The sequence below is a fragment of the Petaurus breviceps genome, unplaced genomic scaffold (assembly GCF_028583685.1).
Source record: "Petaurus breviceps papuanus isolate PSGF00001 unplaced genomic scaffold, PetGlider_PUasm1.0 98, whole genome shotgun sequence".
Classification (NCBI taxonomy): Eukaryota; Metazoa; Chordata; class Mammalia; order Diprotodontia; family Petauridae; genus Petaurus; species Petaurus breviceps.
In genome coordinates, this window is record NW_027187460.1 from 20,669,380 (window position 1) to 20,684,756 (window position 15,377).

Sequence of the window (15,377 nt, forward strand, 5' to 3'; positions counted from 1 at the left end):
ACACACATATATGTGTATGTGCATATTTATACATATATGTGTGTACACTCAATACATGTGTGTATATGCATGTATGTGTGTGAACTATTAATATATATGCACTGTACTATATATACACATGTGGGCTGCACATGTATAATATGGTACCATGAATACACATAATAATAATAGCTGTATCTATATAGTATTTTGCAAATATCTCATTTGATCTTCACAACAACACTGGAAGGTAGGTGCTATTGTTATCCTCATTTTACATATGAGGAAACTGAGGCAGACAGAGGTTAAGAGACTTGCCCAAGGTCACATAGCTAGTAAGTATTGGAAACTGGATTTGAACTAAGATCTTCCTGACTTCAGGTACAGTATTTTATGCATTGAACCATCCTGCTGCCTCTTTTCTACAAAATAAGTGCATAGGATTAGAGATAGGAGCTAGAACTGTGAATTCATGATATAAGGAACTCTCACATGAGAAAATCTCCTCCACCAATGGAGACTGGCACCTTTTCTGCAAATCATAGTATTAAGAACTGCCCAAGGGGCAGCCAGGTGGCTCAGCGAGTAAGAGCACAGGCTCCAGTGTCAGGATGACCTGGGGATCAAATCCAGGCTCGGATACTTAGCACCACACCCAGAAATAACTGGCCGTGTAACCTTGAGCAAGTTACTTAACCCTGATTGCTTAAAAAAAAAAAAAAAGAAGTGCCCAGAGTACTGAGAGTTTAAGTGGTTTGCCTAGGATCACAAAGGCAGAAAGTATCAAATACTGGATGCAGATCTTCCTGGCATTAAGACTAACTCTTCATTTACAATACCATCTTGACTCTATATGTATATACATATCTGTATGTTCATACACACATATATAATAGATATTATATATGTGTGTATACATGTGTGGGTAGATAGATAGACAAAGAGAGAGAGAGAGACATACATAGATAGTACATGTGACATAATTATTAGATATAGGGGCCAGACCAGTGATTTCGTTGGTACAGAATTCCCAGGTGAGGAAATTCAGTCTACAAAGAAGGCTGACACTTTCTCTTTAAGTTACTGTATTAAAAATTTCTTAGAGCACTGAGAATTTAAGTCATTTGCCCAGAATCAGAGCTAGTAAAGTCAGAGTAAGAACTGGAATCCACATCTTCCTGGCTTCAAAGTCAGGTCTTTGTCTGTGAAGTTATGTTGCCTCTCTCTGTCTCTATCTGTGTGCGTGTCTCTCTCTCTCTGTTATATAAATATAGATAGATACAGAGATATTGTGTATGTGTGTGTATGTATATATATATATATATATAGGTATGTATGTATGTATATCTGAAGAAGGAAATGGAAAACTACTCCAGTATCTTTGCCAAGAAAACCCCAAAAGGGGTCACGAAGAGTTGGACACAACTGAAAAATGGATGAAAAAATGTATATACCTATATGTGTGTATATATTTCAGTTTATTTATGTGTACACATATGCAATAGATACATTTTGGTCTGAATCTGTGATATCATTGACATAAGGAAACTGCTCCCAGTGAGGAAACACTTCCATCGATGCAGATTGGCAATTGCTTTGAAATTTATAATAAACTATTTATGTGATCTTTGGGGGCCCAGATTTATGATTCATTTATGCAAGAAATTCCCAGTGTAGAGACTCCCTCCACCAACTTCACAGTAACATATACTGACCAGTTTCCTGGGGCCCCCAGAGGTAAAGTGACTGGCCTATTGTCTTCTAACTCTTATGTATCAAAGACAGGATTTGAACCCAAGTCTTTTGACTCCAAAGCATCCTACTGCCTCTCCTAACTGTGATACACGTTAAATAAACACATAGGATTTCGGGACTTCATTCTCTCTTAATAGCAATGAACTATGGGTAAGAGGGGGCTTCAGAAATTACACCAAAATCATATTTTATTCTCAACATAGAATATAAAGACCTTAAGAATCATCTTAGTTCAATCCTCTCATTTTACATGTATAGAAACTGAGGCCCAGGGAGGTGAAATTACTTGCCAAGGGTTGCACAGTCAGATAGTGGCAGAATTGGGTGGAGAACTCGGGGCTATTGACTCCCCAATCCTGTGCTCCTTCTATTTCAGCAATCTACCTTCTTATTCAACACAGCTAGTTTGTCAGTGCTGTGTGAGCCATTAGTCACTGCTACAATCACCATCAGTACCTTGAGTAGAGAGTTGTGGGTCAGGATGGGAGGTCATGGAACAAGAGCAAACTCCTACTGTGCAGCAGCAAGCATACATGCTGAGAAGTGGCTGTTTTCCAGGCAGAGGCTAGCCACATTTAATGGGCTCTGTTTCTCTGTTGTTTAGCAATGTGAAGATAAGTGGGGACACTTATGTGCTCTGGCTGACTTCTCTCTCGCCCTGAATGAAAGCATACAGGAGATCAACAAGCATTCATTTAACAATTTCGAGCTCCGCATTGGTAAGTACAATATGAGATTGCTCATGGAGAGGAAAGCCTACGTAGAATCCCACGGCTGCTTGCCATCAATACTAATAGCTAATCATAACTTGAATTTATTTGTGGAACCTTTTATGTTTACAAATATTTTCACAAACCGTATTGATTGAGAAGTCCATCTTTACAAAAACCTGGGGAAGAGAATGGATTCTAAAAGCATTTTTATTCCCTTTCTCAAAATAAGGAAATTGAAGCTTTTCAGGGACTTTTCTAAAGTCAAGAAGTGCTTTGTACATAGTACTAATAATAGTAACACCACAAGCAAAAATAATAATAGCTAACATATATGTAGTGTTTTAAGGTTTGCAGAATGCTTAAAATATATATTTAAATAAATGTATATATATAATATACAAATATTATGTTTATATAAATATATTTACATAACCTGTTTATTAAATTGAAATAATAGATTTATTTAAAACATATTTATATAAACATAAGTATATTTATATAACTATATTTATATAACACATATAAATACATATAACATAGTTATGTATAAGTATATATCACATATTTATATATAAATATATAACTTTATATATAAGTAAATATATAACATTTATATAAGTACATATAACATTTATATACAAGTATATAAATGATATAATAATATACTTATATGTTTATATAAATACATTTTAAATAAATCTGTTTTTTCAGTGGTCCTCACAAAAACTCAATGCCATTTTTATACCCATTTTATAGATGAAGAAACTGAGACTGAGAGTAGTTAAGTGATTTGCCTGGGGTAACAGAGTTAGCAAAATCAGAAACAGAATTTGAACTCATGTCTTCCTGACTCCAAATCCAGCACTATTGATCCTGAGTATGTAGGAGACATACAATAAATGTTTATTTTAAATGGAGCTGTGAAGCCAGGTTCTCTGCCTTTACCCATTATGCTAGAGGCCTCTTAGACTATGTTCCTTTATATGGGGAACCCTCCCTGCCAAACACACTAGGAAAATGTCATAGTTTTCATACCATAGTCCCAAAAGGTCCAAGTGCTTCCAGACTCAAAACCCATAGAATTCTAAAGAAGAAAAGGGCATTAGAAGTTACCTAGCCCAAGTCCCTCTAACGTGTCTGTAATGTGTCCCTCTAATACAGGTTGTCCCTCTAATGTGTCTATAATCAGCCTATTATACTTCTAGTGACAAAGAACTAGACAAAATGGGGGGGGGGATTTTAGCAACTCCTCTTCTTCACAGAGACACTATCCAAACTCCCTTTAATTCATCAGTACTCACCTATCCTGTACTACCTATCCAATGCCTACTCTGATGAAGCCACTAATTTAATCAATTGAGTAATACTTTATATTGGCAGAATTCACATTCTCTTGGGGGGACACAAAAAGTATGTAATAATAACTATTATCATAATCATTATTATTTAAAATAGCATTTATAGCAATTAAAGGTTTGCAAAGCTCTTTACAAATATTTCATTTTACCCTTACAACAATTCTGGGAAGTATGTGCTGTTATTTATACCCATTTTACAGATGAAGAAACTGAAGTTGAGATAAAGAAATTGAAGGCCTGGCCACATAGCTAATTGGTGTCTGAAAGTAGATTTGAACTTGGGTTTTCCTGACTCCAGGTTCAGGGCCTTATCCACCCTACCCACTTAGCTATTTACGCAAGTAGGCATATAAAAAGTAATTTCAAGAGCACCTAGCATAGCTGACAGTAAGCACTTGATAAATACTTGGGTAGTTAGGTGGTGCAGCGGATAAAGCACTGGACTTGGAATCAGGAAGACTCATCTTCATGAGCTCAAATCTGGCCTCACATACTTACTAGCAGTGTGACCCTGGGCCAGTCACTTAACCCTGTTTGCCTCACTTCCTCATCTGTAAAATGAGATGGAGAAAGAAATGGTAAATTACTCCAGTATGTTTGTCAAGAAAACCCCAAATGGGGTCATGAAGACTCAGGCACAACTGAAACAATTGAACAAGTATTGGAGAACAGATAATTTCCAGATGCATAATCATAGCTAGTTAGAATTTATATTTAGCGCTTTAAAATTTGCCAAGAGTAGGAGGCTCAGTGGATAGAGTGCTGGGTCTGATTACTCTTCCTGAGTTCAAATCTGGCCTCACACAATTACTAGCTGTGTGACCCTGGGCAAGTCACTTAACCCTGTTTGCCTCAGTTTCCTGATCTGTCAAATGAACTGGAGAAGGAAATGACAAGCCCTTCCAGTATCTTTGCCAAGAAAACCCCAAAAGGGGTCACAGAGAGTCAGCCACGACAGAACAACAACAACAATAAATGAATTAAATGAACTAGATACCATTTCATTTTTCTAGCATTGATTACCATAGAAATGTCACACAATTTGATTTGGGCCTCAGTTCTGGGTGCCCATAATAATGTGAAGGGCTTACTCTCTCCCAGACTTAAATGTGCTAACTGTTCTGCTTGAGGTGGGGGTGAGTTCCCCCATTACCAGAAGTCTTCAAGCAAAAATTAGATGACCATCCGTAAGGGATGTTGAACATGAAATAAGGATTAGTTCAGATGATTGATCCCTGATGAGACTCTTATTCTTATTCTCTTATTCTTATCCCTTTTGACTCTAAAATTCTGTTGTGAGGTAGTGATTCTTCCACTGTTTGAGTTTATGCCAGGCTTCATCACTCTCCAAGGAGAGCCCTGCTTACAGCTCAAAAATACTGTGATTGTGTGAGGAAGTCCCATATGGTGACTCCCAGTAGGGTCCGTGAAGCTATTACTTCTTCCCTGTCACAGTCCTCCTCAGCAGGCCCACAAGCATCCTTGTTTTCAGACTGGGGCCTTTTATTCCTTGCTCTTTCTGCACACATGTCAGTCTCTCCAAACATGAGTGAGCTCTGGGGATGACCTTGGAGGAGGTGCAATGAAGGACACCCAAGAGAGGGTTCAGCTCCTGACCCTGTGGCTAAGAATAATCGCAGTGAATGACAATTCTCAAACTGCATGTGACTTCCCCAGCTCTCTGCATGTTGATGAGCCCAATCTGAGTCACTGGCTGCCAGCTAATCATTTGCATGTGCAAGGAAAGCAAAGAACTCAGCAATTCAGATAAGTTCAGTGAGCATCTTTGACAGTCAAAGCAAGAACTAGGTACTTGAGATTTTTGTTGTTTCGTTGTTTCAGTTATGTCTGACTCTTCATGACCCCATTTTTGTAACTTTCCTAGCAAAGATAGAGCAATGGCTTACCATTTCCTTTTCCAGTTCATTTTACAGATAGGGAAAGTGAGGCAAACAAGGTAAAGTGACTTGTCCCGGGTCACACAGTAGCAAATGTCTGAGGCCAGATTTGAACTCAATAAAAGCATCCCCCTATTCTAAAAAAAAATCAAGCGTTTCTCAAAATAAACTCAAAGAAAACTCTTACTATGGCAAGTCACATTTTTAACATCTTTTCTAAGTCAGTCTATTCCATTGTTAGCTGGGTCTGATTGGTAGAATGAGTTTCTGGATACCACATCGGAATCTATGTTCCTATAATTCCCACATGTTGCTCCCATTTCTGTTGAGAAGAGTAAATCTCATACGTCTTCCCTTTTAGATTTAGGAAGAAAGCTATCATGTTATCCCTAAGCAATAGTTTATACATGGAAAGGAGCTCTGAGGTCATTCAGTACTTTGACTTAGCAAATGAGGAAACTGAATCCCAGAAAGGGGAAAGAGTCCCTTCATTTATTCTGTCTTTGGCATGATCTCCATTACCAGCAACATTACAGGAGCCTTCCTCTGGATTCCCTGCAGCTGGTCATTGTTTTTCTTAAGACAAGGTTGTGAATCAGCCCAATAGTTCACTTTGGAAGAATATTAGATTCATAAAATGTTAGTTAGAAACACTCAGAGAGATCATCTAGCCCTACCCCCATTATTTTCCAGATGAGGACCCTGAATTCCAGATTGTGCAAGTTAATTGTCTGTGGTCACACAGCTCATTAGTAACTGTGTCTGTTGAGATGGGAGAAAGTTGGTCTCATGATGATCTTGACCTAAAGATATGACAGCTGAGACCCTGACTCACAATTTTGCTTTAAATCTTTTCTCTCTAGAAGAAAGATCTATATTTAAGTCCTACTTCTGACACATACAAGCTCTGTGACCCTGGTCAAGTCACAACCTATCAATGCCTAAGGCATGTGTCTAAAACAGTAATTTGCAGAGAGAGCCGGTCTGTATTGGTAGAGTTTCAGCCTCTAGGAAGACCTAATAGCCACATCTAGATAGGGCAGTAGAGTGTTAGATTTGCAGTCTTAGTGAAATGAATTTTAATCCAGCATCAGACACTACCTGTGCATCCCTGGACAAGTCACTTCACCTCTCTCAGCCTCCATTTCTTTATCTGTCAAAAGGGCATCCATGAAATACCATGTAAAGAGTTTTCAAAGCTTATCTAAATGCCAGCTAGATCAATGAAATCATAAGAATAGTTCTTCTTTCTAACCTGCTTTATAAACTCGTAGACAGAAAAATTAAAACAGAAGCAAAAATTTAACCTAGAAAAAATATGCCAAGTGAATCTGAAAATGCATCTCTAAGATCACAACTAGCCCTTAAAATGTTACATTAGTGGCATAATTAAATTTTCTCAGCTGTTGGAAAATTTCTTATAGTCCTCTTCATCTTATAAATAAAATAGGCCTGAAATTTACATATCCAAAATACAGATGCAGAGATAAAAATCATTTTTTATTGTATGCATATATTTTTTTTAATTTATTTATTTACTTTTCATTTACAACATTCAATTCCACAATCCCTTGAGTTCCAAATCTTCTCCCCCTCCCTCTTCTTCCCCTGAACCCTCTTCCCCATGGTAGTATACAATCTGATACAGGTTCTACAAATACCTTCACATTAAGCATTAGTCGAGTTGTAAGGAAGAGCTATAACCAATGGAGTAAACAACGAGTAAGAAGGAACAAAACCAAACCAAACCAAATACGAAAGAGAGAGAGCAAGTAGTTTGCTTCGCTCTGCATTCAGACTTGGCAGTTCTTTCTCTGGATGCGGATATTCCCTTCCATCATGAGTCTTGTGGAGTTGTCTTCTAACCTTGCATTGCTGAGAGGAGCCCAGGCTATCAGAGTGAATCGTCACAGAAATACGTCTGTAATTCTGTACAAAGTTCTCCTGGTTCTGCTCTCCTCACATAGCATCAGTTTATATAATTCTCTCCAGGTTAGTATGAAGTCCATCTGCTCCTCATTTCTTATTGCACAATAGTATTCCATTACATTCATATACAACAACTTGTTCAGTCATTCCCCAATTGATGGGCATCCCCTCGATTTCTAGTTTTTTTCCACCACAAAAAGATCTGCTATAAATATTTTTGTACATATGAATCCTTTTCCCAATTTGTATGATCTCTTTGGGATATAGCCCTAGAAATGGTATTGCTGGGTCAAAGGGTATGCCCATTTTTGTAGCCCAAAGGGCTACAAAGTTCCAAATTGCTCTCCAGAATGCTTGGATCGATAGAAGTCATTTAATCATGTTACCTTCACATACTTACCTAACACTTTTTTACACTTTGAATCATTTTCCCATCCAACTGAGGTTAGTTCTCACAACAACACTTCAGAGGTAGGTAGGGCAGACGTTGTGATCCACATTTTACAGAAGAAATTACTGACTCTCAGAGAAATTAAGTGACCTGCCCAAGTTCACACACCCAGTAAATGACTTAGGAAGGCTCAGACTGTACAGTTCCTGACTCCCAATCTGAGGTCCTTTTTTCTGCTCCCTCATTGCCTCCCAGGAATAGCTGGATGTTAATACTATTTATAAGTGGGTATTTGAAATGATAGTGATTTTCAATTGAATTAAGCAAAAATGGAGGGAGGGAAAGAGGGAGAGAATAAACATTGATTGAGCACCTTCAATTTGCCAGCACTGTGCTAACCCATTTGGTACAAGACTCTATGAAAAAGTCTAGGTGAACAGACATAAATAAGACATAGTCCTCCCCTCAAGGAGTTTAAAATTTGGGAGATAAGACATGCACACCAATAAAAAATAGTATAAACCATTCCTGATCATGATTAGAGTTATACGACCAGCATCATGCCACTTGAACCAGACCTTTTGAGAGACTGTGGAAGGATTCAGAAAGAAAGACACGGATGTGGCTGGCCTTGTAACATAGTCATCGTCTCCTACCTGTGGGGGGCTATTGATATCCCGTCCTCTCACTTACCCATAGTAAGTCTTCGGTCGTCACCGGCCTCCTAGGAGGAATTACCAGACAGAGCACCCGAGGTTTGCAGGAGTTGTTTATTCAGGCTCAGCTACATCGCGACAAAGAGATCTGACTTCCGTATCAGAGCAATTTATAGGTACATATAGCCAATCATCTTCCACAGCTCTATTCATTACCTTTTAAGGTCATACATCAAGCAAGCAGGCACTAGCCCATATACCATTACTTTCTGGCCCCCAACACTACCCTCCCGGTGTACTCTGTGTCTAAGATGGAGTTCTTAGCCTTTCTTGTGTCATAGACTTATTTGGCAGTTTGGTAAAGTCTTCTGAGAATAATGGTTGGTTTTTGTTCCTATTTTTTGTTGTTGTTTTTTTTTTGGGGGGGGGGTTGAAAGAAATACTAGGCTTCAGTTTGAGGTTTGTGAAAAATAAAGATGAATTTTTCCCCATTCAAGTGCATGCTCTAAGGCAAGGCTTCTTAAACTTTTTCCTCTTCCAACACCTTTTTTACCCTTTGGAGGCATTTATTGGCAATTGCATGGCCTGAGGACATTCACGGTGCAAAGTGTGTGTGTTGTGTGTTCAGAACCGACTGTAATGAAGTTAGTTGATGCAACAAGGGCAAGTGCTGCCAGAAACACCTTGGATTCATTATGCTTTTGATTTTTAATTAATTTTTGGTCACTGTACATTCAGAAGCCTTTTACTATTGCCAGATTTTTCATGATCCCATATGGGGGTCATGACCCACAGTTTAGGAAGCACTGACCCACCACTTCAGGGACCTTGCATGCACACACACACACACACACACACACACACACACACACACACACAGAGAAAACCACCCATAAAACCCAGAGCCTCCACAGCCACATGGCTTTACCATAATCCTCACTCACCTGACTGCCTCCCTTGATCTCCTTGTCACCACATTCATCTCTACAGCCAAAGCATCAGAAACAGTGAAAGGATCAGAGGATCATCACTCTAGAGGCAAAAGGGACCTCAGAGGCCATCTAGTCCATCCTCTTCATTTCAGAGTTGACACTGACCTACAAGCCTAGACTCTCCTTAATTTTCAAAGCTTCCTTCTGGCATCCTCAAAGTTTTATCCCAGTTTTACAGATGACAATATGAAAACCCAGAAAGTTACATAGCCTCGTTGGGGCCACTGGTAGAAGTGGCTGCCTTCCTTTTAATATAGATTCATTATATTTTTTTATTTACAGTAACAAATAAAACCATGGAGGTTCAGAGATGGGAGAAATCACTTCTAAATTTTTTGCCTTTCTGCTTCCTTTGCAGGTATCAGCCATGGATCTGTAGTAGCAGGAGTTATTGGCGCCAAGAAGCCACAGTATGATATCTGGGGCAAAACCGTCAACCTGGCAAGTCGTATGGATAGCACGGGCGTCAGTGGCCGGATCCAAGTGCCTGAGGAGACATATCTCATCCTGAAGGACCAAGGCTTTGCTTTTGACTACAGAGGAGAGATTTATGTCAAAGGCATCAGTGAACAGGAAGGAAAAATCAAAACGTATTTTCTTCTGGGAAGAGTACAACCCAATCCATTAATCTTACCACCAAGAAAACTGCCTGGACAGTACTCCTTAGCAGCTGTTGTCCTGGGACTGGTTCAGTCACTGAACAGGCAAAGACAGAAGCAAATACTCAATGAGAACAACAATCCTGGCATCATAAAGGCTCATTATAACCGACGGACTTTGTTGGCTGCCAGTGGACCTGAACCAGCAGCCCAAGCAGAAGGCATCGATAAATCTGACTTGCCATAATAAGCATTTTCTTTGTGTTCCTTTTTTTTGTATTTCTTTTATATATGAAAAAAATAAATATACTAATAAAAAGGTTTAATTTTTTTTAGAATAATGATGCTTTTACTGATCTTTGGTGGGTACCAGGTGGAAGAGACCAGTCACAGAGTCCCGGAGTGAAAGGGACCACCAATATCCTCATTTTACAGATGAGGGAACTGAGGACCAGAGTGAAGCAACTGGCCCACACAAGTTAGTGGCAGAGCCGTGATCAGAACATTCAAGCCCCAAAGTTTGCAATCTAGTGTTCTATCCACTGCACCGTACTCCCTAACAAAAGTCTTTTTAATAATTTTTTTTCTAGTCTAATTTTTGTTTATGACATCTGGAAACATACAAAGTAGATTGCAGTTGTGACAGGAATGGTTCTGCTTTGAGCTCAGATCATAGCCCAGAAGACCCTTGAAAATAGTAGCTTTTGCAATAGAAACATGATTGGCAAGTCTTTAGTGAAAACTAGATATGAAAGGAGACATGGGGAGGTCACAGCTGACTGCACTTTCCAGTCTGTAATTATTGATAACATTTCATGCATAAAACCCAAGGATTATTTGTGTGCAAACTCTTGCCCCAAGTAGTTATACTTGGACTGTAGGAGTGAATAGTATTTCCAAATCCAAAGCAATAATAACAGTCCTTGAAATATATGTGACACTTTCTACTTCTCAAAGCACTCTCACGTATATTATCTCCTTTGATAAGGAAAATGTGGGGACTAGAATAATCTAAGAGGCAGAAGTTTTGAGATAAGACATAGAAAATACCAGGATCCTCTTGCAATTGGTGAAGAATGTAAGGAAATCGTTTCTACACTTATATAAATGTTGGTTCAAGTACAGCCTTAAAGAGGCCATTACTTTGATGAATTCTCAAGCATGGGTGAAAGCCTTTTTAAAATGCATTTGATATACTTGATCTTTTAAAAAAAAAAAAAGACAGGTAAACTCAAGGATTATAAACCCATCATTTCTTTTTTTTTTAAAGATGCCATACACACATGCACACACACACATAAGCAAAAAATAATGACATCAGCAATAATATATTATTCATATAACACTTGACAGTTTTTTGCTGCATGTTCACAAAAATCATCTCTCTTGAATCTCATAATAACCCAATGAAATAGTTGAGAGGTATTGCTATTCCTGTTGTACAGATGAGGCGCAGTGAGAAGTAACTTGAATAAATTCATGTCTAGTATTGAAACTCAGAAACAAATTTGCTTCAATTTCAATCCAGCAAATCAGACAGAAGTTTCTCCATGATAACAGGGCTATTTTTTTTTTCAGATGCACAAAGCTCAACCATGCATTGATTACTTAGGTGAAATTTTACCTCAAAACCAAATATGGCAGTCCACAAAATTATTTCTTTGCAAGAAGAATTTTAGTTTTAACACAAAAACCCTAACATTGCCCATTCATATACTAAGAATCCAAAGGAGCTGGTTATGGTGTTCTAATGCACTATTTATAATTCACCCAGAGAAAGTCTCAGAAATTAAGTTGCTAGTAGTCCCACAAAAGTTTTCAAGAACTACTAGGGAAAGAAGTGGGAAAACATTTCAGCCCTAAACACCTAAAAAGATCTTATTTAAAAAAAGCTTCACAAAGAAATTATTCTACCATTATCTAGAAGATTCCAGCTTCCAAAAAGTTTTGTCCAATTAGGGGAAGAAATCATAAACCCCTAATCCCAAAAAGTTCAATCAGGTTAATGCAATACCAAGAGTTCTGGATTTTGAATTAGAGGATCTAAATTCAAATCTTGTATTTGCTACATACTATCCATGTGATGTTGGCCAAGTCAAACTCTCTGGGTATCAATCTCTTCATCTGTAAAATGAGAGGGTTAGACTAGATGACCTCTAAGGTAAGTTACATTTCTAAACCCTTATGTCCTATGTCCAGACAAAGGAACACTTTATTTCTAATTATTGTTGCTAATAAAAATTTTCTAATATGTTATAGATCAAAGATTTCTTAGAGATCATCTAAGTCCAACCCACTCATTTTACAGATTGGGTAACTGAGGCCCAGAGATATGAAGTGATTTGTCCAAAGACGCACAGAATTCAAGCCAAGTTCCTCTAACTTCAGAATTAGTATTCCTTTAGTAAAAGGTCACATACCTCTACCCCTTTCATTCCAATATTTCAAGTTCACCAAAGGTTCCATCCCTTTTCAACCCACAAGTAAAATCTTTTCACCATATGGTGACATGGGAACGAGAGGAAAAATGACTCTAGCATTCTTATAACATTTTACTTTCCTTTTCTCATGCTTCATGAGACATAACTTCAAAAGTCCCTTTACCAAACAGATCATAGACATTTTCTAGTTTGTCAGAGTTCTTTCTAAAAAAAAAACGGCACTCAGAATCAGACACAATATTCTAGATATAAACTAACTAGAGAAGCATATAAAATGATTAACACCTCCTACAGCTGGACACTAGTTCTGCCCCAAATTGCATGCTTTGGTTGCAGTGTCATCATAGAGGGATACTTGCTTCTAATCCCTCTTGCCTCCCCATTAATAGATAGATGTTAATACTATTCATATCTCAAATGAGGTAATATTTGTAAAGTGCCTAGCACATAATAGGTGCTTATAAATAATTGTTTATTTCCTCTTCAATCCCAAAGGTGAGTGTTTGAAATGGACTCAAAATTCTCACTATAACACCTCTGACAAGGGATTTTCTAGCATTTGATTGGACTTGTTCAGTGATGAGAAACTAGGAACTTTCCACCAAACAAGGCACTCCTTTCCATTATTTAACTGTTTCTATTATTTGGGAGGGGGGGGAGTTTTAAAATTTATATTAAACTCTATTATTTTCACCCACAGATCCTTGTTCTGCCCTCTGAGGCTAAAAAATAACTAAACCCCTAATCTATCCCCCTTTCCACAGCATTAACCTTTGCATTCTTGAAGATCCCTATTACACAGCCTTTGTCTTTTCTTCAGCATTCCAAACAGCTCCATTTTCCATAACTGATCTCCATACAGGATAATACTGAATCCTCCCAAACTCCCTGTTTCCTGGGCACATTCCAGCTTGTTAACATCTCTAAAAATATGTTTTCCAGAAATGAACAAAGCACCACAGATATTTGTCTTAGGTCACTTTTCTATCATACCCCTTTTTGTTCTTATTATCACCTACCCAGTATCTCCTCTCGGCACAAATCCCACCAGCCTCTTCTACAGCACTTCATTAACCTACCAGGTATTCCCAGTACAAATGGCTCATCCAATCTGCTAATCTAAGAAACTCTTCCTAAAACCACAGGCAGTTTCCTATTGCCATAACAAACATTATTTACTTTCTGGTCTGCTGATTTCATTTATTTAAGGAGCATTAAATGCAAAACTACTGAGGAATTGAGCATCATTACCATTCCTAAGAGAGTGCTAAGGTGGGAGTCAGCTGAAAAAAATGCAATTGACAGAAACTCTAATCCTGCCTCTTGCCCTCATTGACCTTGCAGAGATGATGTCTGCTCTGATCTTAGAAACACCAAGGCAAGTTTAAATCTAAGCTAACGTATCAGTGACTAAACCAGGCTTAGCTAGATGAAGTCCTAATCTCGAGATTAATTTTGCAAATGACAACAATAACTAATATCACTGGTAGCATTTACAATAGTACTTTAAGGTTTATGAAGCACTTTACAAACGCCATCTTCATAACAACCCTGGAAGGTAGATGCTAGTATTATCTCCATTCTTTGAATATGGGAAAACTGGACAGACAGGTTAGGGGACTTGTCCAGAGTCACACCACTAGTAAGTGTCTGAGGTTGGATTTGAACTTAGGTCTCCCTGTATCCTGATCCACTTCCTTATCCATTGCACCTCCTAACTTCCCTAAATACAATAGTCAGAATATCTAAATCTCCATTTATTTGACTCCCAAGCCAAATGAAACCCAACTGGCACTAGAGATTCCCACCTGAAATATTTAGCAAACATTTTATCCCATTAGTTTATCTGTGTGAACTAGGGGGTCAGGAGGGCATAACCATTTGACCACCACTATTTTTTTAAATTGCATTAAAAGATATCTTCAAGTATCTAAAAGTCTATCTCAAGGAATAAGAACTAGATCTTCTGATTGTTCCCAGTTGCAAAGCTTAAAGTAATTGCAGAGTACTAAATTTTGGTTCGATACACAGAAGGAAAAAAAAGGCAGTGTGACATAATGGATAGGGAATTGATCTTGGAATCAGGGAGACCTAGGTTCAAGGCTCATCTCTGACACATGTTGGCTGTGTGATCCTCAACAAGTCATTTAGGCTCTCTTAACCCCTTAACCAGGCAACTTTCTAAATCTTAATCTATATATTATAAATCAGGTAGAAATGAAATGATGATAAAAAGTACATGAAAAATACATACTTTATAGTATATATAGGATGTCTCAAAAGCATCTGGGATGAGTCTTGGCTCTGTTACTTATAACCTATGCTTGCCTCAGAGATACATGCTATACATGTGTGTATACATGTATATGTATATGTACATACAGAGTAATATATGTGGAAAACCTTTTTAATGATAAGCACTATCCAAAAGTTCTCTGTCACTAAAAGTCATCATATAGAGTCTGGATGGCCCTTCTTGTTAGGGAAATTATAGAAGAGATTTCAGTACAAGTACAGGTCGCACTAGATAATCTCAAATGTCCTTCCTACAACTGGGATTCTGGGATTAGAGGAATGAGAGAGAGAGACAGAGAGAGAGAGAGAGAGAGAGAGAGAGAGAGAGAGAGAGAGAGAGAGAGAGAGAGAGAGAGAGAGAGAGAGAGAGA

General features: G+C 38.1%; 1 protein-coding gene across 1 annotated transcript in view; it reads left to right on the forward strand.

Moving 5' to 3' along the window:
- Positions 1 to 10,561, forward strand: part of ADCY8 (adenylate cyclase 8) — a 244,167-nt gene extending 233,606 nt beyond the window's left edge. The window contains exons 17-18 of the mRNA XM_069081301.1: positions 2,339 to 2,453; positions 10,030 to 10,561. Of these exons, the coding sequence (XP_068937402.1) occupies positions 2,339 to 2,453; positions 10,030 to 10,517 (603 nt within the window). The 3' untranslated portion in view covers positions 10,518 to 10,561. The remainder of the gene's footprint in view (positions 1 to 2,338; positions 2,454 to 10,029) is intronic.
- Positions 10,562 to 15,377: the final 4,816 nt, after the last annotated feature.